This window comes from Lepus europaeus, chromosome 5, assembly GCF_033115175.1.
Source record: "Lepus europaeus isolate LE1 chromosome 5, mLepTim1.pri, whole genome shotgun sequence".
NCBI lineage: Eukaryota > Metazoa > Chordata > Mammalia > Lagomorpha > Leporidae > Lepus > Lepus europaeus.
This window is the reverse complement of record NC_084831.1, coordinates 57120419-57146142: the sequence shown is the minus strand read 5'-3', so window position 1 is coordinate 57146142 and position 25724 is coordinate 57120419. Positions and strand designations below refer to the sequence as shown.

At 44.5% G+C, this 25724-nt stretch overlaps 1 protein-coding gene across 5 annotated transcripts in view; it reads right to left on the bottom strand.

The window, feature by feature from the left end:
* Nucleotides 1–25081, bottom strand: part of DNAJC6 (DnaJ heat shock protein family (Hsp40) member C6) — a 188787-nt gene extending 163706 nt beyond the window's left edge. For 4 of the 5 annotated variants that reach the window (XM_062191483.1, XM_062191485.1, XM_062191484.1 and 1 more), the window contains exon 1: nucleotides 24962–25081. In XM_062191483.1, coding sequence (XP_062047467.1) covers nucleotides 24962–25076 — 115 coding nt within the window. In that variant the 5' untranslated portion in view covers nucleotides 25077–25081. The remainder of the gene's footprint in view (nucleotides 1–24961) is intronic. The other variant, XM_062191487.1, reaches the window with a different exon arrangement.
* Between the last annotated feature and the right edge of the window lie 643 nt (nucleotides 25082–25724).

Below are 25724 nucleotides of genomic sequence, written 5' to 3'. Positions count from 1 at the left end.
ATAGACCAAACCTTAGAACTCTGCAAAGCAACCTCAACTGGACTGTCTGACTGCACTGATGTGTTCTCCTTCCCATCGCTGACAAAGAAAAAGATAAATACTCTCATCCAAGAGATGACAGCACCCAGAGCATCTTCACACACAATGTTGGGTATTTAATTTAAAACCTCTATGGGACTGGTATTGTAATACGATGGGTTAAGCCATTACCTGTGACAATTGTGTCCCATATGGGTGTTGGTTTGTGTCCTAATTGCCCCACTTCTGATCCAGTTCCCTGCTAATGCTCCTAGAAAAACAGCAGAAGATGGCTCAAGTGCATAGGCCCCTACAATCCACATGGGAAACCTACATGGAGTTCCAAGCTCCTGGCTTCAGCATGACTCAGCCACAGCTGTTGTGGCCATTTGTGAAGAGTGAACAAGAACAGGGAAGACGTTTTTCTGTATCTGTCTCTTTTGCTCTTTGTAACTGCCTTTCATATAATTAAGAAAATTCCAAGGAGCTGACTATATGACATAGTGGGAAAGCCGCCGCCTGCAGTGCTGGCATCCCATATGAGTGCCAGTTCGAGTTTCGGCTGCTCCACTTCCAATTCAGCTCTCTACTATGGCATGGGAAAGCAACAGAAGATGGCCTAAGTCCTTGGGCCCCTGCACCTACATGAGAGATCTGGAAGAAGTTCCTGGCTCTCAGCTTCAGATGGGCGCAGCTTCAACCATCTGGGGAATAAACCAGTGGATGGAAGACTTCTCTGTCTCTCCTTCTGTCTGTAACTCTGCCTCTCAAACAAGTAAATAAATTTTTAAAAAAGAAAAAGGAAAGAAAATTCCAGGGGCCAGCCGTGGCTCACTAGGTTAATCCTCCACCTGTGAAAGAAAGTTACATAAAACAGGTGGGACACAAATAAGAAACAAGTTAGCAACAAGTTAGTAACTGTAGACCTTTATATGTGTGTGTGTGTGTGTGTATGATTTCTTTATTTACTTGAGAGTAAATAATCCTCCCCATCCCATATGGGCACCGGGTTCTAGTCTCAGTTGCTCCTCTTCCAGTCTAGCTCTCTGCTGTGGCCCTGGAGGGCAGTGGAGGATGGCCCAAGTGCTTGGGCGCCTGCACTTGCATGGGAGACCAAGAAGAAGCACCTGGCTCCTGGCTTTGGATCGGCGTAGCTCCGGTCATAGTGGCCATTTAGGGGGTGAACCAACGGAAGGAAGACCTTCCTGTCTCTCTCTTTCTCTCATTGTCTAACTCTATCTGTCAAATAAAAAAAAAAAAAAGAAAGAAAGAAAGAAAATTCCAGGCATATGAAGATAGATAATCAAGAGAAAAACAGAAAAGATAGATTCAAAAGTGGCCCAGAAACATGATTTTTAGAATGACTATGATTTTTGTATTTGAAAAAAATAGATGACAAGGTGAAGGATTTATTGTTTTAAAAGAATAAAAACTCCAGAACTAAAAAATAAAATTATGAAATTAAAAGATTGTACAACAACAAATCAGCTATAACAGAAAGCTAGTGAGCTTTGAGACAGATCAGCAAAAAATAACCAAACTGAAAAAGAGAAGAAGGACTAAAAACAGAAAACAAAGGAAGAGTACATGGTAAAAAGTTTCAACATAGGGGCCAGCACCGTGGCTCACTGGGTTAATCCTCCGTCTGTGGGGCCAGCATACCATATGGGTGCTGGGTTCTAGTCCTGGTTGCTCCTCTTCCAGTCCAGGTCTCTGCTGTGGCCTGGGAAGGTAGTGGAGGATGGCCCAAGTGCTTGGGCCCTGCACCCACTTGGGAGACCAGGAGGAAACACCTGGCTCCTGGCTTTGGATCGGTGCAGCGTGCCGGCCATAGCAGCCATTTGGGGGGTGAACCAATGGAAGGAAGACTTTTCTCTCTGTCTCTCTCTCTCTCTCTCTCTCTCTCTCTCTCTGTAGCTCTACCTGTCAAATAAATAAATAAATAAAACTTGAAAAAAAAGTTTCAACATAAAAGTAACTGTAGTTCTAGAAAGACAGGTAAGAAAGGAGCAAAACAGTATTGGAAGACATACATAAGGAAAAACCACACCTAGAAAAACTGTTGAAAACCAACTATAGAGAGAAAAGCCTTAACAGCAGCCAAAGCAAAGAGATGCAAAATCAAATAGCAACAAACAGACCAATAGCCAGCTTTTCCAAGAAAGCATGAATGCCAGAAGACAATGGAACAATATCTTTGAAGAGCACAGAGGGGCCAGTGCTGTGGGGTAGCAGGTAAGACCACCGCCTGGAGCGCCAGCATCCCACATGGGCGCCGGTTCGATTCCCAGTTGCTCTACTTCCAATCCAGCTCTCTGCTGTGGCCTGGGAAAGCAGCAGAAAATGGCCCAAGTCCTTGGGCTCCTGCACCCGCGTGGGAAACCTGGAAGAAGCTCCTGGCTCCTGGCTCCTGGCTTCGGATTGGTGCAGTTCCGTCTGTTGCAGCCATCTGGGGAGTGAACCAGCAGATGAAAGATCTCTCTATCTCTCTGCCTTTGCCTCTGCCTCTCTGTAACTTCACCTTTCAAATAAATAAATAAATCGTAGAAAAAAAAAAAAGAAATTCAGGAAGAAATAAAAAACAATGGACAGGATAACTATTTGGATAAATCTAAAGGAAGATTGATTCTACAAAATAAATTCCAGTGTCTTATGAGAATTTAAATACCTACATAATTAAAATTAATTATACAAAATTAATTTTGTATAACACAAAAGGCAGAAAATAAAGGATAAATAAAGAAAATTACACAAAAGGCAGAAGGTGAGGGGAAATAGGAAGAAGACAGGATAAATGGAGTTAGAATTCTAAGATCATAACATTATGTCAAAGTACAGGAGCATTAGGGTAATCACGTACCACCACATATTCATTATGCAGACACACACATACACACACACACAAGAATAACGAAAACAACAATTAAACAACTAATATCCTTATAGAGAGGAAAAACAGAAAGTTTAAAATAATGCTTGGTTAATCCAAAAGAAAAAGAAAGTTGTACATAAAACAGGTGGGACACAAATAAGAAACAAGTTAACAACAAGTTAATAACTGGATACCTTTATGTGTGTGTATGTGTGTGTGTGTGTATGATTTGTTTATTTACTTGAGAGGCACAGTTAGAGAGAGAGAAAGGGAGAGATAGAGAGGGAGGTCTTTCATCCACTGGTTCACTCCCTAAATGGCTGCAGCAGCCGGAGCTGAGCCAATCTGAAGCCAGGAGCCAGGAGCTTCTCCCAGGGGTGTGCAGGGGCCCAAGCATTTGAGTCATCCTCCACTGTTTTCCCAGGCCATGAGCAGGGATGCTGGATTGGAAGTAGAGCAGCCAGGACTCGAACTAGCCCAAATGGGATACTGGCACCATAGGTAGATGGTTAACCTACTACACCACAGGGCCAGCCCAAACCTTAATATATTAACAATTACCTTAAATGATTTAAATGCTCCAATTAAGGACTGAACTGTAAGACTAGATTTTTAAAAACTCATTTATTGGCCGGCGCCATGGCTTAACAGGCTAATCCTCCGCCTTGCGGTGCCGGCACACCAGGTTCTAGTCCCAGTCGGGGTGCCAGATTCTATCCCGGTTGCCCCTCTTCCAGGCCAGCTCTCTGCTATGGCCCGGGAAGGCAGTGGAAGATAGCACAAGTGCTTGGGCCCTGCACCCGCATGGGAGACCAGGAGAAGTACCTGGCTCCTGGCTTTGGATCAGCGAGATGCGCCGGCCGCAGCAGCCATTGGAGAGTGAACCAACGGCAAAAAGGAAGACCTTTCTCTCTGTCTCTCTCTCTCTCACTATCCACTTTGCCTGTCCAAAAAAAAAAAAAGTCTTAGAAAAAAAACTCATTTATTGCTTATCAAAAATGAAGATTAAATAAAAAAAGCAAAGAAAAACTGAAATATTTATATTTGTATATATGGGAAAAGATATATCATACGTCTATGAACTCAAAAAAGACTGATATGACTACAGTAATACCAAAAGACACAGGTGATAGGCTTGTTATGGGGGGAAAAACTGCTATGACCCAAAAGTTGTACTTTTGAAATTTATATTTATTAAACAAAAGTTTTCTAAAAAAAATACCAAAAGGCAGACATTAATGCAGGAAATATTACTAGAAAAAGAAGAGATATTCCTTTTTTATTATTATTTATTTGAAAGTCAGAGTTACTCAGAGAAAAGGAGAGGCAGCGAAAAAGAGAGAGAGAGAGTGGTCTTCCATCTGCTGGTTCACCTCCCAACTGGCTGCAATGGCCAGAGCTGCATGATCTGAAGCCAGGAGCCAGGAGCTTCTTCTGGGTGTGCGCCTGCACACCGGGTTCTAGTCCCGGTCGGGGCACTGATCCTGTCCCAGTTGCCCCTCTTCCAGGCTAGCTCTCTGCTGTGGCCAGGGAGTGCAGTGGAGGATGGCCCAAGTACTTGGCCCTGCACCCCATGGGAGACCAGGAGAAGCACCTGGCTCCTGCCATCGGATCAGCGCAGTGCGCCAGCCGCAGCACGCCTACCGCAGCAGCCATTGGAGGGTGAACCAACGGCAAAAGGAAGACCTTTCTCTCTGTCTCTCTCTCTCACTGTCCACTCTGCCTGTCAAAAAAAAAAAAAAACTGAATCTAGATCTTAAATGTTTCCAACAACAAAATTTCCAAGCCCAAATTATTCACCAGTGAATTTTTCCTAACATTCAAAGAATGAATTTCCAACATTACAAGACTTCCAGAGGACAGAAAAAGAGGGAATATTTCTTAGTTTATTTTATAATATCAGCATATCCTTGATGCCAGCACCTAGGAAGAGCACCATAACACAGAAAAATTATACGTTAATCTCTCTTAGGAACAAAGACACTCTCCAATCTGACATTAGCGAGTGAGTACCAGAAATATATAGAATGCGTAAGTTGAATTTATGCCAGAAATGTGAAGGCTTAACATTATTAATAGAGTAAAGTAGAACAACTATCAGAACAATACAGGAAGATACTTGACTACCATTTCATGATATTCATAAAAAATAAAATTCATACTCTAGGAACAGAAAATAACTTCCTTCATGGCTAAGAATGAACTTCTAAGATCAAACCCATTCACAATAGCTACAAAAAAAATTAAATACCTTGGAATACATTTAACTAAGGATGTGAAAGATCTCTACAATGAAAATTATAAAACATTAAAAAAAGAAATAGAAGACACCAAAAAATGAAAAATCTTCCATATTCGTGGATTGGAAGAATTAGTATCATTAAAATGTCCACATTACCAAAAGCAATTTACGGATTCAATGCAATCCCATTCAAAATGCCAATAACATTCTTCTTAAATCTAGAAAAAATGATGCTAGAATTCAGATGGAAACACAAGACCTTTAATAGATAAAGCAATCTCATACAACAAAAATAAAGCCAGAGGCAACACAATACCAGATTTCAAGACATATTGCAGGGCAGTTACAATCAAAACAGCCTGGTACTGGCACAAAAATAGACATGTAGACCAATGGAACAGAATAGAAACTCCAGAAGTCAATCTACACATCTACAACCAACTAATCTTTGACAAAGGACCTAAAACCAATCCCTGAAGAAAGGACCATCTCTTCAACAAATGGTGCTGGGAAAACTGGATCTTTGCATGCAGAAGAATGAAACAAAACCCCTACCTTACACCTTATAAAAAAAATCAATTCACAGGGCCGGAGATGTGGAGTAGCGGTTAAAGCCATTGCCTGCAGTGCCAGCATCACATATGGGCACCAGTTCAAGTCCTGGCTGCTCCACTTCCAATCCAGCTCCCTGCTAATGTGCCATGGAAAGTAGTAGAGGATGGCCCAAGTCCTTGGGCCCTTTCACCCACTCAGAGGAAGCTCCTAGCTCCTGGCTTTGGATCAGCTCAGCTCCAGCTGTTTTGGCCACTTGGGAAGTGAACCAGTGGATGGAAGATCTCTCTTCTCTGCCTCTGCCTTTGCCTATAACTCTTCCATTCAAATAAATAAATATTTTTTTAAAAAGTAAACTCACAATGGATCAAGGATATAAATCTATGATCTGTACTAGAGAATACTGTGGAAACACTGCAAGGTATTGGCATAGGTAAAGACTTATTGGAAAAGATCCCAGAAGCACAGGCAATCAAAGTAAAATGGACAAATGGAATTACATCAAGCTGAGAAGCTTCTGCATTGCAAAATAAACATTCAGCAAAGTGAAAAGGCAACTGACAGAATGGGAGAAAATATTTGAGAACTATGAAACTGACAAAGGATTGATATCCAGGATCTATAAAGAGCTCAAGAATCTCAACAATGACAAAACAAACAATCCAGTTAAGATATGGGCAGAGGACTTGAACAGGCATTTTTTCAAAGTTGAAATTCAAATGGCAACAGACACATGAAAAAATGCTCAGGATCACTCCATCAGGCAAATGCAAATCAAAACCACAATGAGGTTTCACCTCACTCCAGTGAGAATGGCTCTCATACAGAAATCAACAAGCAATAAATGCTGGCAAGGATTAGGGGAAAAAGGTACCTGAATCCAATGTTGGTGGGATTGTAAACTAGCACAGACACTGTGGAAGACAGTATGGAAATACCTCAGAAATCTAAATATAGACCTACCATATGACCCAGTTCATCCCACTCCTGGGAATTTATTCAAATAAAACAAATTCAACATATGAAAGAGTTATCTGTACCCCCATGTTTATTGTAGCTTAATTCACAATAGCTAAGATATGGAATCAACCCAGATGTCCATCAACTGATGACTGGATAAAGAAGTCATGATACACACACACACACACACACATATACTGGAATACCATTCAGCCATATAATCAAATGAAATCCTGTCTTTTGCAACAAAATGAATGCAACTGGAAATCATTATACTTAGTGAAAAAAGCCAGTCCCCAAAAGACAAATACCTTGTTTTCTCTGATCTTTCGTTAATTAACAGAGTCCAAAAATGTAATGTATAGGAGTGAAACTGACATTTTGAACTTCGATGATTGTTTATAGCCCTTTTTTTCCTTCTTCTTATTTGTTGAATTCTTTACTTAGTGTAGAGTTAATGTTATGATTATAAAGTAAACTAGGGGCCAGAGCTTTGGCATAGTGAGTGAAGCCGGCATCCCATATGGGTGCCAGTTCTAGTCCCAGTTGCTCCACTTTCGATCCAGCTTTGTGCTATGGCCTGGGAAAGCAGTAGAGGATGGTCCAAGTCCTTGGACTCCTGCACCAATGTGGGAGATCTGGAGGAAACTCCTGGCTCCTGGCTTCAGAGCAACCCAGCTCTGGTCATTGTGGACAGTTGGGGGAGTGAACCAGCAGATGGAAAACCTCTCTCTGTCTCTGACTCACTCTTTCTCTCTTTCTCTCTCTGCCTTTGCGTCTCTGTAACTCTGCCTTTCAAATAAATAAATCTTTTTTTAAAATGTATGTATGTTTAGATATAAAAAGATTGATGAAACGTAAAAATGTGAACTGAAAGTAGATCATTGTAAAAATTAAGAGAGGGCTCAGGAGAGGAAGGAGAAGGCAGGGTGGGAACATGGGCAGGAAAGAGGGTAGAATGGACAGTATCACTATGTTCCTAAATCTGTACACATGAAATAGGTACACCTTAAATAAAATTTTAAAAAGTAAAGTATCTATATGAATCTCACATAAAATATTATACTTAGTTGTGAAAATTAATAGCTTTTCCTGAGATTAAGAACAAGATGAAGATACTCACCATTACTACTTCTAGTTAATATTTTAAGAGAAAACTCAGCTATTGCAGTAAGTCAAAGATAAAAAGCATAAGGATTAGAAAGGAAGAAATAAAACTGTCATTATTCACAGAATGAGATGTCTACACAGAAATCCCCCCATCAAAAAAACTATTTAAATTACTGAGCAAATTTAGTAAAGTCACTGAAATAAGGTCAATATAAAAATTAACTATATTTCTATATTCTAGGAATAAGCAATTAGAAAATGAGATTTAAAAAAGCCAGTTATGGGGCCGGATCTGTGGCATAGCAGGTAAAGCCATCACCTGCAGTGCCAGCATCCCATATGGATGTCAGTTCGAGTCCCGACTGCTCCACTTCTGATCCAACTCTCTGCTATGGCCTGGGAAAGCAACAGAAGATAACCCAAGTCCTTGGGCCCCTGTAACTGCATGGGAGACCTGGAAGAAGCTCCTGGCTTCAGACCAGCACAGCTCTGGCTATTGCAGCCAACTGTGGAATGAACCAGCAGATAGAAGACCTCTCTCTTTCTTTCTCTCTCTCTGCCTCTCCTTCTCTCTGTGTGTAATTCTGACTTTCAATACATAAATAAACCTTTTTTAAAAAATGCCAGTTACAGCAGTAGCATAGAAAAAAAAATTGGTGACAATTAGCATCACTCTTTAGCAGATTTTTAACCCTCACAGCCCAGGATCTTGGCCCCTTATAGAGGGTAGCTTATGCTTACCTCAGCTACATTGTTGTCGACTGTTCTGATAATTTTTTATTTATTTATTTATTTTTTTGACAGGCAGAGTGGATAGTGAGAGAGAGAGACAGAGAGAAGACTGTTCTGATAATTTTTAAAAGGAGGAAATACAGAATTGAATATACAAGTATAGTCTCCAAGTTTTAATGTTGGCACAAATTCTTTTAAACATAAAGATGGCCAAAATCAAGCCATTTTTTAAACTCTTAGTAACACAAATACATAAAATATACACATATTTTATATTTCCTTGTGTAGTATCTCAAGATGAAATTCAAAGGTAAAATAACCCAAGCAACACCACAAAATTAAACTCTGTGTATGCATATTTTTCAACTGTAACATTAGGGAGAAGGGAAATAATTCCATTACATGAAAACAACATGTTTTTTTTAATATGTAAGGCAGGGCTCCATTAGACAACATGACAAAGTTATCAGACACGGTGCCTGTATGTAGATTCAACGAGACATGTGTTGTGTTGGTGTCTCAAACACATGCAGTACTACTCTGAGCAAATGATTTCTCTGAACAAAATTAAATATAGTGTTTCTTAGATTTACGTAGTATTTTTGAGTCAGGAAATTCATATATATGTATATAGGTATGTGTGTGTATATATATATAAAATCAATATAACCAATTCATGTTCTAGACTTAGAAAAGTATGGAAAGGAACCGGTGCTATGGTGTAACAAGTAAAGCCACTGCTTGTGGTGCTAGCATCTCATATGGGTGCCAGTTCAAGCCCCAGCTGCCCTATTTCTGACCCAGCTCCCTGCTAATCCTCTTGGGAAAGCAGTGGAAGATGGCCCAAGTGCTTGGGCCCCTGCACCTATGTGGGAGATCCAGAAGAAGCTCCTGGCTCCAGACTGGCCCAGCTCCTGCCATTGTGGCCATTTAGAGGGTGAACCACCAGATGGAAGATATGCTCTCTCTGCTCTCTCTCTCTCTCTCTAACTCTGCCTTTCAAATAAATTTTAAAAATCTTAAAAAAAAATCTTCAATACTTTAACAAAAAAAGAAAAGTATGGAAAGTTCTCATGTACCTCTGCAGCACAACCTATGACAGCTGCACAGGACCCGAGCTAATTCATCACTGTACGGAACAGTGCAGAACGCTGCAGGGCATTTGGCATTTCTGGTTTTCTGCACGTGAATGTTACTGCAGCCCCGCAATATTATGAGAATCGAAACACACATCTGAAAATTTCTAACGTGTTTCCCACTAAAACCATGGGCATGGGCAAGTTCCAGCTTTATCACTAGCTAGGTCTGAGACCACGAGAACTCACTCACTTACAGACCCCCTCCAGCTAAAGCATCATTTACCAACCCACCAGTCAAAGTAGTCATAATGGTAAGAAAAATCACAACACTTTGAGATTTCCTTATACTTACTTTGAATTAAAGATTGAGAGATGGACACCATGCTAATTCTTAATCTGGAGGGCCTTCCAGTCTAAATTCCATAATAATTTTCCCTGAAAAATTCTTTCAGGAACCACTGGCATAGACAATAATCATATCCAGGATTTACTAAAATGTCATGTATAACCTAATTTGCTCACAAAATGTCATGTTTGTTATTTGGAAATAAAAACCAGAAAAACTGTGGAACACTAAAAGGAACAATTTTCTCACCTCTTAATGCACAAAAAAAAATTAACCCAAATTTTCAAATTCTCTACTCCTAATTCTTTCATATCTTTAATTCTTTTATATATCTCTAAGACCTTGCTGCATAAAATAGTCAAAGAACTGGGACTGGCATCGTGGCATAGCGGGTAAAACCACCAACTACATCCTGTATGGGCCGGTTTGTGTCTTGACTGCTCTGCTTCTGATCCAGCTCCCTGCTAATGCACCTGGGAAAGCAGCAGAGGATGGTCCAAGTGCTTGGGCCCCTGCCACCCATTTGAGAGACCCAGATGAAACTCCTAGCTTCAACCTGGCCCACAAATGGCTAGTAGTTGCAGCCATTTGTGGAGTGAACTAGCAGACGGAAGATCTCTCTCTGTCTCTCTCTCTTTGTAATTCTGACTTCCAAATAAATCCTTTTAAAAATTATTCAAAGAACTTACCTGCAAAAGGAAATTTGGAGGTGAATTTGAAGAGTTAAATTTTTTTCAAATAAAAATATCCTAGAAAACTAGTAAAAAGTAATCATTTCCTACAGTTGATATGTCCCGTTATATAATACGTAGACTGGTTCCAACAATGAACAATATTGACAATTTTATTAAAAATTCTGTAATTTTACAACGCTACTTATTTTCAAATCCTTGCCTACTATGTGAAAGATTCAGAGGCAAGAACATCTACATTTGAATTCTGGCTCTGCCACTTACCATGTGTCCCTGTACAAATTCTTGATCCATTTCACTACAAGTAAAATACTACCTACCTTCCAGTGTTATGACAATATGTAAAGCACCTCACAGAGAGCTTTTCACATACTAGCTGTTCACTAAATAGGAGCTATGGTTATTATTATAATTAGCTGTCATGTTTGCCAATATCTACTTATTAACTCATTCAACTATTTTCGTTTTAGTTGCCTCACACATAATGTTTTCTTCTGGCTTACAAACATCTTGAGATAAGCTGATAAATGGTATGCAATGCCTTTTGGATTAAAAACCTCACTGGAGCCGGCGCTGCGGCTCACTAGGCTAATCCTCCGCCTTGCGGCACCGGCACACCGGGTTCTAGTCCCGGTCGGGGCACCGATCCTGTCCCGGTTGCCCCTCTTCCAGGCCAGCTCTCTGCTGTGGCCAGGGAGGTGCAGTGGAGGATGGCCCAAGTACTTGGGCCCTGCACCCCAGGGGAGACCAGGAGAAGCACCTGGCTCCTGCCATCGGTTCAGTGCGATGCGCCGGCCGCAGCACGCCGGCCGCGGCAGCCATTGGAGGGTGAACCAACGGCAAAAGGAAGACCTTTCTCTCTGTCTCTCTCTCACTGTCCACTCTGCCTGTCAAAAAAAAAAAAAACCCTCACTGGACCATCTTAAGATGTGCTAAAGAGGGAAAAGAGAGGGAGGCGGTTATTAAACCACAATCCAGCACTTACTCAACACCAGTCATGTGATGGTAGGAGATAAAAATTCAGTTTCTGCCTACCAAAGCATCCTAATGATTTATTTATCACATCAAACCTTCCAAATTTTTGTCAGTCTTTTCAAGGAGAGTTAACCTCCAAACAACTCATAATATTTTCATAGTTTTTCTGTGGTTCTTTTCATCACAAAGACTCTAATCCTTAGTGTATTTTTGTGTCATCCTCAGATCACCAATAGCCCTCAGTGTTTGGTCATGGTCACATCTTCCCCTTAACACACACACACACCTTACATGACACTCAAGTGATGCCAACACATACCCATCTCGGGAAAAGAGTTGGGGGAACTAGGAAATAGTTTGGAGTCTTAGAAGAAAACATCTCATTGTATGAAAATACATGTGTACACGTGCATATAGGTATATACAAAGCTGCATTTCACAGACTCCTGAAAACTACCCGACTCCTAACCCAGGGGTCTGCCTCATACAGAGTGCAAAACAATTCTGAAAACCAAGTCAGCTCAAAAGAAGTTGGGGATTTGAACCTTAAAACAGACTGAGCAAATGGGAGTGTTTCAGTCCCAAACAATGGTGAACATTAACCTCAACCTGAGCTTAACTTAACCTCACGCAGCTTTATTTTTTTCTAAATCATGCCATGGCCTACCATGACTTGGCAAACGAGCACAATTTTTTCTTTCCAGAAACCCTTTTCACCAGCCACTGAAAACAGCACAAGAAAAGCCAACATTGTTCTAAGAGTTAATTTTAAACACTTTGGGTACACACACACACACACACATTATTTGTCTACGACAGATTAGCTGAGGAGTGAATGGGCCCTCCCTGCACTCACCACGCCCATGCATAGCTATTTGCTTAACCATGGTGGCTGCTAAATTAAAGTTTCAACATCAAAAACCACAGAGATCAATAGGTGGAAGTGAATGATCCAGAGTCTACCAGCAACCCTATCTACCCTGGACCCTTGTACATCCTCAATTATAGAATGTGGGCTTGCTTAAGAGCCTTCATTACAAGCACATTTAGTAGATTAAAACAGCAGTCTCTCCAATGGCATCCGGCTGTGCGCGCCTACCCCCCCTCCCCCGTCCCTACCCCTCCCTCCGCCCTGCTTTTTCTTTTTTAATATGGAATATGCCCATCACAAGGCGGGACTCCTGCGGACTGGTGAAGGCCAAACCCGGCGGCCCTGCGTGTAGGAAGGTTTGGGGCCTGTGTGGTTGCCAGTGAAGGGTTGCAGGGCGCACGGCAAGAGCATCGCACCAGGCGCTGTGTGCCAGCCTCCACCTGCATGCACCCAAGCCCCTCAAGCCCAAGGGCAAAGCGCTGGAACCTCCTGGAAACAGCATGGCAGGCGGGGAGGGTGCGGTGCTAACTGCTACGCGGCGGCTAGGGAGCACGAAAGCTGAAAGCCTCGGGCAGAGGGGGAAGCGGTGAACCCTAAAATTAGCGGTCTGCACCGCGGCTCCGACATGGAGTCGTCTGCCGGGGCGCGCGCCCCTCTGCGCCCTTCTCGCGCACGCGGAGCAGGAGGACGAACCTCACAGGAGGAAAGGCTCCCTCCGGGAAAGAGGATCCGGGAACACGTGTAGCCTCCAGAGACCCAGGGGTCTAGCGCTCCTCCCCCAACTGCGGCAGAAAATTTAAGGAGCCTCGGAATTTGAACCCCCAGAATCCTGCAAAGCCTTGTTGTCGAAGTTGAAATTCAGTTGGCTCATTTACAGGAAGTCCTGTCCTTTCGTGAGTTTTCATTGAAATGGCTCCCTGCTCACCCATCCCTCCCCAGAATCAGATTGTTGGGGGGTGGGGGGATGAAGTGGTGTTTGTTTCAGGGATGTGGAGAGGTTAGCGACAGGCAGAGCAAAGGGAGTTTGCTTCCTTCCGAATATCTCTGCGAGATAAACAGTTCTGAAGGTCAGCGACGCTCCCCGCAGGGCCTTCCTGCAAAGATTAACTCTCATCAAGGGATTCTCTGGCACGTTTGTCTGAGAACCCAAACTGCCCAAGTATTTCAGGTGTTCCAATTCAATGATGCATTAAAATCCTACATTTAAATTCCTGATCACTGTGAACGTCCCCAAAATAAAATTATCAAAACGCTGAGAGCTAGCATAAAGAAATCTGTGACACTCAGCCAAGATTCAATGGGTACAAAAACAGTTATATTTACTACTACAATTATGGGAAATTAAGTGACACAGTATTTGGAAACCAGAAGCCAGTCACTTTAAAAAGTCATATTTATTATATAACTAGGATGCTTAAATATATGCAGAGTATATTTCAAGCCAGCCGTTAACACAGACTAAGCCTGTCAGTGAGGTGACACCGCATCCCTAGCATCCTTTAGCCTCCCCCTTTGCAGCGGGCCCCTTACCTTTATTTTCAGAATCTTTCATTCTCTGCCTCCTCCCTCTGCTGCAAATGAGCAGGAAAGTCCGGCTGACTCTGCAACCCTGACTTTTGATTTGTCGTTCACAGTCAGCGGTCTCGGGGGCAAAGTCCCTCCACACTGGAGCACCCGGGCTAAGCTAATTGCATGCGAGTCGGAGTCGGTGTGCAGGGGTTATAATTTTGCTTATGCTAGAGCCGAAAGGATGGGGATGAAGGGAGACGTAAACACAAATTCCAAAACGTGGCATGGAACCGGATCTGGAGCCCAGCCTTGCCTTGCCTTTCCTCAGGGCAGGGAACCAATTGTTCAGTGTCTCAGTGCCTCTGGAGAGGTTTTGTTTGAGAATGTCTGAGCCAGGTTTATTTTCAAATGGTAACCTCAACTTGGGAGGGCAATTAAAAGCCTCCTGTGCTGTTTCCTCTTACACATTCATTCACTGAGCCATTCATTTATTCAACAAACATTTCTTTTATCTCTCTGTGGGTCAGACACTATACTAAGAGCTAGAGATACAATAGTATACAGGACCAACCCCCAAGACTCCAGCTGCTCTAAGGCTGTGACAATACAGAGGCATACCATGCAATGCCATGACCTGTGTCTCTCCCTGGGCACAGGTTACTGAACCCATTTCACCCAGGCATCTGTTGATATTCAAGGATAAGCCACTGAATCACTGCGCCAGATATAGGGATGAGGAAGCCAGACCATGAGACCCCTCTATTGGAAAGCAAGGAAGATTCAAGCAAGTCTGTCAATCCTTCAATGCAATGCAAACTGAATCATTATACAGCTCCTATCATTGCTTCACTCACTCACTTAAATTGTTACGTTAGGCACTATTCCTTCCACTTGTTAGGGTTTTAGGAGTACAGAAAACAGACCAAATCCCTGCTCTTGTGAATGTTGTATTCTGGAAGGAGAATTCAAACAGACAATAAATAAACAAATATAAACATATGATAAGTGGCAATAAATGAAAAAAATGAAGCATGGTAATGAGGTCCCAGGTGCCATTTTAGAGTGGCTAGGTGAGATGACATTTAATATGTTTTATAAAAATGGGTAAGGGTTATCATAGTGTCTTCCAAACACGTTCACTCAGGAATTCAGTTCTGAACCCTCTCAACTTCCTCACTGATGGGTGGGGTTTATTTCCCATTACTCAGAAAGAGTAATTGGTCTAATTCACAACCTAAATTGGGAGAAAAGCAACAAAAATATCTCCATGATGCTCTCATCCCCAGAAATTGCTGGGTTACATGTGACAGTGACATGGAAAATTTGCTGCACCAGGAGTTGAGATACAAGGGTTGAAGACCTCTCTCCACCATTTATTAACTGAGTGGTGTAAGGCGGATGACTTAACCTCTCTGGCATCAGTTTCCTCATCTGTAAAGTGGTGCTAATCACACCTGCCCTGTATGTGTACCAAGCTGTTTGGAAGATCAAAAGGGAAGACAGATGCAGTAACTTCATAAATTAGGTGCTATGTAAATATAGGGTAGAATTACCAACTGGTTGGGCACATTTAAAAGGACTAATTAGATGGCCCAAGCTGTTGGGCCCCTGCACCCATGTGGGAGACCCAGAGGAAGCTCCTGGCTCCTGGCTTTGGATCAGTCCAGTTCCAGCCACTGCAGCCAATTGGGGAGTGAACCAGCACATGGAAGACCTCCCTCTCCCTCTCCCTCTCCCTCTCCCTCTCCCTCTCCCTCTCCCTCTCCCTCTCCCTCTCCCTCTCCCTCTCCTTCTCTCTCTTTCTCTCTCTCTCTCCTCTCTGTTACTCTTTCAAATAATAAATAAATCTTTAAAAAATAAATAAAAGAACTAATTAGTAGGGTTCACCTGCTCATTATCATAGCAAGAGACCAACTTGGTCACTAGGGGCTCTAAAATTGATTTCTAGCTACCACAATCTGAAGGCTTCCTAAAAGTCTGGGGAAATGTTTGTATTTGGTTTTGGTTTTCATCTGTCCTTGGCAGTAGATAATACCTTTCTGCAATATCTTTCTTTCTTTGATGACTTAAAACCAACGAGGAAAATCTACCTTCACATAACTCCTTACCAGCCACCAAAATGAGCTACTGACCTGTAAATCACACCAAAGACATGGGCATCTCCCTCACCAAGGACCATGTCCAGGACAGCCAAAATGTGCCCCACTAGCACTACTGAGGCTGAGAGGGTAAGGAAATATGTAATGAGAAGCCACATTCACGCACTCTTTCATTCATTAATATTTATCGTGCCAGCCATGACTCTAAACACTGGGAATGACACAATATTGAACAAAACATTCTTTCTTTGTCCTCAGGAGCTTGTGGGTCTCAGGTCAAGAGCTCTCCAAGGTATGCTGATTTACTGAACTGGGCAAAGGAAAGTACAGGCTTGGGTTTGAACAACAGCGTACAGGTTACAGCAGAAGAATCTGGATTCAAATGTGGACTCTACCATTTATTTACTGGCCCCTAGAATAATCTGAGACAAGTTCTTGTACCTCCCCAAGTTTCCATTTCCTGATCTGTAAGATGAAGATGATGGCATCTACCTCCTGATGGCTGGGTGATGCTCCAAGGAGTTGATACACACAAAGAGCATGGCACAAAGCCTGAAACAAAGTTAGGCCTTCATAAATGCTGTGAGATTAATATTATTACCTGTGACCCAGGTCATGTTTATCCCTCCAGGCCTCAGTTTCCCCATAAAATAGAGAACATAATAACTAGTTTATAGGGCTATTGTGAGAATCACATATCATGAAGAACAGCCCTTGGCATAAAGGGATAGCTAATCACCAGCTAGTCTCTAGCAAAGCCCCCCGCCTCACTTTTGTTTTTTAAAGATTTATCCATTCATTAGAGAGGCAGAGTTACAAGGAGAAGAAGAGACAGAGAGAGAGGTCTTCCATCTGCTGGTTCACTCCCCCAAATGGCTGCAATAGCCAGAGCTGGGCTAATCCAAAGCCAGGAGCCAGGAGCTAGGAGCTTCCTCCAGTCTCCCAAGTGGGTGGAGAGACTCAGGCACTTGGGTCATCCCCTACTGCTTTCTCTGACCATCAACAGGGAGCTGGATCAGAAGAGGAGCAGCCAGGACTCAAACTGGCACCCATATAGGATGCTGGCACCACAGGCAGAGGCTTTATCTGCTATTCCACAGTGCCAGGCCCTCGCCAGGCCCTTTTTGATCAAGCAGTCTTATAGCGACAACACTGATGCTGGAGTCATAAGAAGAGGGAGAATGGGGCCGGCGCCGCGGCTCAATAGGCTAATCCTCCACCTTGTGGCACCGGCACACGGGGTTCTAGCCCAAGTCGGGGCGCCTGATTCTGTCCCGGTTGCCCCTTTTCCAGTCCAGCTCTCTGCTGTGGCCTGGGAGTGCAGTGGAGGATGGCCCAAGTGCTTGAGCCCTGCACCCGCATGGGAGACCAGGAGAGGCACCTGGCTCCTGGCTTCGGATCAGTGCAGTGCACTGGCTGCAGTGCGCCCGCCACGGCGGCCATTGTCTCTCTCTCGCTGTCCACTCTGCCTGTCAAAAATTAAAAAAATAAAATAAAATAAAAAAGAAGTGGGAGAATGGGAGAATGGCTTCATTTGTACTAAATAGCACATAATAGCTTCAAACATTAGTCATTTCTGGGAATACTTGTGTTTTATCCAACATTGTATTTTGGGAAGTTGCAAACATACAAAAAAGCTTAAAGAACTGTGCAGAGAAGCCTACATACAAGTACATTTTGATATATTTGCTTCATCACTTGTGTCCATCTCTCTACCTATCCTTCTCCCCCTCTCCATAAACCTTTCATTTAAGGAATACAAACTTCACACATTTCATAAATACAACTTCAGGAACATGGTGTTTCTTCCCACCCTACCCATCCTCCCACCCACACTCCCACGTTTCTTCCTCCTCCCTCTCCTATTCCTATTCTTATTTTTTACTAAGATCTATTTTCAATTAATTTTATACACATAAGATTAACTCTATATTAAGTAAACAGTTCAACAAATAGTATGAAAGAAAAAGAAAAAAACTGTTCCTCAACAATCAAGACAAGGGCTGTTCAAAGTCATTGCATCCCAAAGTAGCAACTTCACTTCCGTAGATTACCTTTTAGGTGCTCTATTATCAGGGAGAACATATGGTATTTGTCCCTTTGGGACTGGCTTATTTTACTAACTATGATCTTTTCCAGTTTCATCCATCTTTATACCCATCCTTAATTGATCTTTTTATTTACAAAAATTAAAAAATTGAAACAGATTTCAAGGCATCTCTTAAAGTAAGAAGAGCCTTTACTTTCTTTCCCGACACAATATTTACAGAAAGTGGAGATCCTTTGATTCTATGGCCATTCTAAGCAGGTGAATTCTCAGAGGTCTCATCATAAACTTCCAGGTCGCATCAGTTGAGGGACAACGATGAATTCAAGCCTTGTAGCTTTCCACAGGCAATGTGGCTGGCAGACCCTAAACTTCAAACAAACCGGTACCAAGGACCATTGTGAGCAGCCAATTATGGACATGACACTGAATTTCAAAAACTGGGTTTAGAGCAAGCTTCAGGCGAGCTCCATGCCCATGCAGTCCCTGCACAGCTCTGACAGTCCTTGTCTTGTTAGATGCCACTTCTGAGTCACTAGACTGGTGAGTCATGCCCAGCCAGCGAGGCCATCTTGAAAGGAAAACCAAAGAAAATTTCCAAGAACAATGAGTGCAGCCCTGAACTGAAAGGAATAAGGCTTTTTATTGTCCTACCAAAACAAAAATGAAAGAAAACAAAAAATACTGCTGTAATATTATGTAGTCATAAGCTTTCCAGCTGCATTGCATGTTTCACTTTAGAAAAGAATTGTGCAGGATGGGGGGGGGGGGAGGACCTTTCACATTTTTTCTAGATCTTCAAAGCATTTGATTTCATGACTAATGGGTAGGTTAAACAAAGACCGACTCAGAAGTTATGTCCCAAATGAGGCAGACCAAATGACCTTTCAATGATTTCTCTGCAGCCTCTTCCAGCTTAGTCCATCATTCCCCAAACAGGCCGGGGTAGAGAGCAGGGGCACTGGCTTCACCTGCACCACCACAGTCAGTCTCTGTATCCAGCCAAGCCTCCGTCTGCTTTGCTCAGGGCATCCAAATGTCCACAGCTGAGGTGAGCTGCAGAGAAAGTGCTAACTGAGCGGGGGTGGGTTATATGATACAGCGAACTGCAGAAGAGGGCATTGTGGCTACGGAAAACACTGGGTTAAACCCCCAGGAAACCACGCTACCAGGCAAGAAGGGGATTCATTAACAAAGTCCCTGCCTTGTCACATCATCATGCGTTTATTAAGGACTTCCCATTTGCCAAGGAGGATTTTTTTTTTTAAGTTATACAAGTTTCATGTATTTCATACAGATTTAGGAACACAGTGATACTTGTCACCCCACCCTCCCTCCTGCAAGGACTCACAGCAGACTGTCAGGGTCTGAATCCCAGCTTACTAGTCGTGTAACTTTGGAAACACTACTCTCTCCCTGATTCAGTCTTTCTCTTTTGTAAAATAGAGGCTGTCACCCAGGATTATTGTAGAAATAAAAAAATAAAAAACGTGCACACTGTTCAGGTCAATGGTTGGCACGCAGTGAACAGTACACATGTGTTAACTCTCGCTGTTCCCATTGTGTAAGATGAGAAAAAGAAGGCAGAGGTAGGCAAGGGGGTTTGCCAAAAGACACACAGCTAAAAAGCAGCAGTGCCAGGATGCTTTGTGTCATTTACATTTCACAACAACCCAGTGAGGGAAATGATGTCATCCTATCATCCTCCTCCTAATGGGGAGCGCTTGGAAAGCTGAGGGGCAGGTCTGCTAATTTATTCATGTCACAAGTTGGCAAGTGAGAGAGTTGAGATTGAAATCCATTCGCTGGCTTTAAAGCCCTTCTCATCCCCGTAGGTTAGGGCCAAACTTTAGCATGCACCAGCATTGTTGTCGGGCTTCTTCAAACTCTGGCCCCACCCCCAGGGTTGCTAATTTGGTAGCTCTGAAGTGGAAGTAGAGAATTTGCACTAACAAGTTCCCAGGGGATGCTGATGAGGACCATGGGTCAATAATTATGTACCTTTAAGACAAAGAATAAGAAAGGGAGGAGGAGGAAGAGTGGGAGCGTGGGCGAGAGGGAGGGTAAAGTGGGAAGTGTCACTATGCTCCTAAATCTGTATATGTGAAATACGTGAAATCTGTTCACCTTGAAAAAATGTTTAAATAAACAAATTTTAAAATAATAATAATCATGTACCTCTGTGTACAACAGGCAGTAGAAGGGATAGGGCCACAAGAGTCAATGAGGTGGCAGTCAGTGAGGTGCTCCTGCTCTGGCAAAGTGCTGATCAGTTCCCAGAACCTAGGTAATTCATCTTGTATTTACTTAGCCCTTTCATATTTATGGTCTCATTTGGTCTTTCCAATATCTTTGGGAATAGGTAAGGTAAGGATCCATTCAATGAGATTTGCGTTTAGGGAGATAGGGTAAAAGACAGCAACAAGGAATAAACCAGCAATCACCTGACAAGTGTTCTGTCCTCCTCTCCAAGTAACCTGGCCTGGAATGTACTACCTGCTGCTGGAAACACACTCTAGCTTCAACCTGTGTCTTCCCAGATCATGCCACAGTTCAGAAAAGGGTTTTTTACCCCTCAAGGGTTTGCAGAAGGTAACTTCTCCTGGGAGGAACTCAGGGCTAATTATCTATCATCATCTCAAGGGCTGAAGAAGTCTACAGTTCACAAAATACTTCCACTGTCTATGTGCCCCTTTGCTGTAACCCCAAAGCTTTAATATTTTACTAGAATACGGTTCTCTGGAAAGGACAGAGGCATTCGGAGGGTTCATTTCCACTCAGCTAAGCTTGTTCATATTCCCATTCAGAACTACTCACATATTCTCATGGCTAGGTATATTTTTAAAAAGTTGCTCAGACATCCAAACCAACAAATGACTGGTACCCAAACTATTTAAAGAACTCCTATAAATGGATAAGGAAGAGATAAACCAAGTGAAAAATGGGACAAAAATTATCAACAGGCATTTCACGGAGTTTCACACAGGAATGGCCAATATTCACATGAAAAGAGACTTAGCCTCATTATTTGTCAAGGAAATTTAATATAAAGCAACCACTCATCACACTGGCAAGCATTTAAAAATCTGATATGCTCAATAAAGAATCAGCATTTCACACACTGCTGATGGGAACTGAATTAGCACAAATGTATGGAGGTCAACTTGGCAATCTTTTTCAAAATTAAAACAGCACATACTCTTTGACCCAGTAATTATCTTTTTATATATCTATCCTATATTATAGTAGTAAGTGTTCAGACTGTAAATTTTAGACTCACTCTCTTTGGAGGTATACTTGTATATAAATAGAAGGATCCATTTGTTCCAAACATTTATTCAATGTCTGCCACATTCAGGACACAGTATTAGAACCAAAAAAAATGCTGGAGTCCCTAGAAACTATGCTACTTTTCACTTGCAGTCTCCTGGAGAAAAAACAAATAAAAAGATGGAAGAAAGGATACAGATGCAGGCCCAGTAGAGTGAGCTACCCTAAACGAGCTTCCAGCTGTAGTCTTTCCCCATAGCTCACTGAATTTTCCAGCCGCATGACTAACCATATTATGGTCAAAGATCTGGACTAACATTAGTAAAAATAACAAACTCACCCTCTGTGAGCCTCTATGTACCAGGAACTCATTAAATAATCACAGCAGCATGACAACATAGGGATTTTTTGCAGTTGATGTATAATTGAATTTTAAAAAGATTAAATGTCCTGGCCAGAACCACAGGTTATCAGTGTGCCCCTTCTTAGTGGCAGAATCAAATCATAGCCTAACATTAAAGCAACATGATTCCGGATGCCCAAGTCATATTAACCAAATGATGAACAATTCAGGCCACATCTAGAAAATAAAATAGAGATTGGCATTGTGATACAATGGGTTAAGCCACTGCCTGCAATGCCAGCATACCATATGAGCACCTGTTCAAGTCCTGGCTACTCTACTTCTAATCCAGCTCCCTGCTAATGCACCTGAGAAAGCAACAGAAGATGGCCAAAGTCCTGGGTCCCTGAACCCATGTGGGAGACCCAGATGGAGCTCCTGTCTCCTGACTTCAGTCTGGCCCACTCCCAGCTATTGTGACCATTTCAGGAGTGAATCACTGGATGGAAAATCTTTCTTTTTCTCTGTAACTCTGCCTTTCAAATAAATAATTAAATCTTTAAAAAATGAAATAAAGCTGAACTATGGAATTCTCTCATTGCCTGACATTTACTGATTTTACTTCTTCCTTCCATGTATACAGATCCTGCTAATTTTGTGCACAGAGATGTGGCAGGAAGGGTACTAAACAGGTAGTCAGGCCCAAGTCCACCAGTTAACAGCCATGCAACCTCCTGCAAGTCACTCCGTGTCTCTTGCTTCACCTCCCTCAGGTATAAAATGAGGAAAACAGAAATAACATCTACCCTCCCTCCTTCCAAGGGTGTTGTCAAGAGCTAAACAAGGGGGCCAGCGCTATGGCGTAGGGGGTAACCTGCAGCACCGGCATCCCATACGGGGCCTGGTTCAAGTTCCAGCTGCTCCTCTTCCAATCCAGCTCTCTGCTATGGCCTGGGAAAGCAGTAGAAGATGGCCCAAGTCCTTGGGCCCCTGCACCCTCGTGGGAGACCAGGTAGAAGCTCCTGGCCCCTGGCTTCAGATTAGCCCAACTCTGGCCATTGCAGCCATTTGGGAAGCGAACCAGCAGATGGAAGACCTTTCTCTCTGTCTCTCCCCCTCTTTGTCTGCAACTCTGCCTCTCAAATTAATTAATTAATTCTTTAAAAGAGCTAAAGAAGATCTTGCAGATATCCTATAAACTATAAACTATGACATTAATACATTATAATGGCCTTATCCTCAGGACACATAGGGGAAGAAGAAAAGAAACAGTGAGAAGTAGTGGGCAGGAAAGCTCCTGCCTAAGAAGAGAGAGGCATGTCAGCTGGCCATGGGCCCTGGAAAGCATGGGTGAGCAATAGGGCAGGAACAGAGAAAGAAAGATGAGAGAGTAGCTGTACACGCAGATAGATGGAGTTCTTAAAATTGTGAAAATAGAATGCTTATTCTAACCAAAGTCACTACAGTGCCAATATCCGGCTATTGCTCTTTTGTCTAACTTCACTCAGCACCTGGAATCACACGGTGCCTGGGACCAGCCCTCCAGGAATACCTGTTGCAGGTACCAAGCCACAGAAAAGAGGTGGTAAAGCCCTCAGCCTACCGAGTCAGCAACAGTCCTTGGTGGCAGTGGGGAAGGAGCCCCGTGGGTGCCCAGACTGACTAAAAGTAGGAAGGCACACTTTTGCCATGCTGCAAAGCCTCCCTGACTACCACCAAGAGAAAAGCTTGTTTCCAAGGCAATAGAAAATTGCAAGATAATTACTGCTGGTCTTTTTCAATTTGTATAATGCTTACCGTGTGCCTGCTCTCCATAACTCATTTAGTTCTTTAATTTACTGAATCCTCGAAAAATGGGGAGGGGGGTGATGAGGGGACCACAATACACAATACTGCCAGGACCTTGGTGCCATCCCTTCTGCAGAGGGGATGAGGTCGGCCATTTTAGACACCAGGGCTTGTCAGCCTCTCAGAGGAAGGAGCCCACAGAGCCGAAGATGATGGGGATAGACAAAAAGGACAAGCCAGTACACACACACACACACACACAAACCAGGTAGCCTCCTGGGGGCTGCAGAGATGCAGTGGCCTTGAAGGTGGGAGGGGCAATACCTGACCAACAGTGACAGGCCCCACAAGTGATCAAACCCTAAAGGACAGGTTACAGGTGGCAGGAACCCGGAAATGGCTTCCCGGAGGAGACTGTGTGTGTGCTGGTGCGAGTCCATGGGTAGGAATCGGACAGGCTGAGAGAGGAGGGCATAGCCATTGCAGATAGAGGGAAGCCATGAGCCAGCAAATCGTGTTACTTTCTGGCTTAGAGCACTTCATGGCTTCCCAGCACACTTAGCTTACAACCCCAACTCCTCCTCGCAGCCTGCCCAGACCTAGAGCCCGGCCCTGCATGCCTCATTTAACCCCTTGCCCAGCTCCAGGCACAGCGGGAGCCTCTCCATGTGTCCCTTCCCTCCACGCTGGAGTAGCCCCGTCAGTCCTGCAGACTGGATCGCACAGCGTTCACCCACCCTCCACCCCCACCCCCGCCCTGGGAGCCGGACACCCGGGCCTTCTGTCCCCTCCCGGCAAACTGACTGCTTCCCAGTGTGCAATGGGGATTTCTGCTCTCTGTGTGCAATGCCTGTCTCCCTCTCTACAAGTAGTTCTAGCAGCAGTGGCCTGGCCTGTCGTGTTCTCTACAGGGGCTGGCGGGCTGAGGGACGCCCTAAAAATAGTGCAATGAATGAATGGTGTGAGTCCGTAACTGAATCGATGTGAGTTATCCGGCTTGGGATCCCCGGCAGTCACAGCAGACAGGTTGGTAAAGGGGTGGGTCCGGACGCGGAGGACCTCGAAGGGAGCCTGGGGCTGGGATTTATCCCCCTAACAGGTACTGCATTGCGGGCGCCCGTCCAGGTGTTGGGGGCGCGGCGGGGAGGGGGCGATGCAAACCGAATTTTGTGACCCCGTCATCCTGGATTCTCTCAGTGCTGAGCCAAACGGACAGACCCGGGCCGCGGGACGTTGGGAGGACGGCCGTGCCGGGCGACCCAGGAGGGGCTCGGGCGCGAGTCTGGTCCCCGCGACCGAGGGTCTCCCGCGCAGTGGCCTCCCGACCACGGGTCCGGGACCCCGAGAACACGGCCCGAGAGGCCGCGGGGACAGCGGAGACACCGCGGCGCCCCGCAGCGGGAAGCCGGCGCCAGCGCGCGGGTAACAGGTCTCGGCCGGCCGCGCCCACACTCACCCTGCGCCGCCTTGCGAGCCGAGCGCGTCCTCCACAGCCGCCGGGTCGCCTTCCAGGGCCGCAGAGAGGGAAACAGCCTCCGGCTCTTCTGGCCTCCTTTCTCAGTGGCGCCCATCGGTGCGCCCGCGCCCCTCCCCCGCCGCCTCCCGGCCCGAGGGTCGCCGCCGCCGCCGCCTCCGCCGCCGCCGCGCGTCTGTCAGAGCCCCGGGCGCCGCGGGGTAGATGCGGCCGCCGGGGGAGGAGCTTGCGGCCCGGCACGGGCACGGGCGGCGGGCGGTGGGCAGCGCTGCGCCGCGCTCGCCGCCAGCGTCGCTCGCCCTGGCCGGGTCCGAGGTGTACGGGGAGGGCTCAGGGGCGGCTGGACGCCGCGGCTCCACGCGGGGAAGCCCGGGAGGCTGCGCGCTCACTCTGCCCGCATATGGAGAGCCGGAACGTCGAGGCTCTGAGAGGTTAACTCCGCTTGCACACCTCGCTGCTGCCTCGGAGTGTAACCACATGTTGCAAGTTAAGTTTAAAAAAAAAAAAAAACGCGGACACGGGTAAGAGATTGTGGATCACGAGCCCCTGATTGTTCGAATCCCTGTTCTATGTCCCGCCACTTGTACCTGCGTACGTCCTCAGACGTTTGCCCATTTCTCGGATGAGGGCCCTGGGCCCTGGAATCGCACAGCTGAGGCTCTCCCCACCCCCACGATCTTGTAATAGTAGGGAAATACTGACACGAAGATCAAAACCAAGACCCCGCCACACTGGCTGGCTGCAG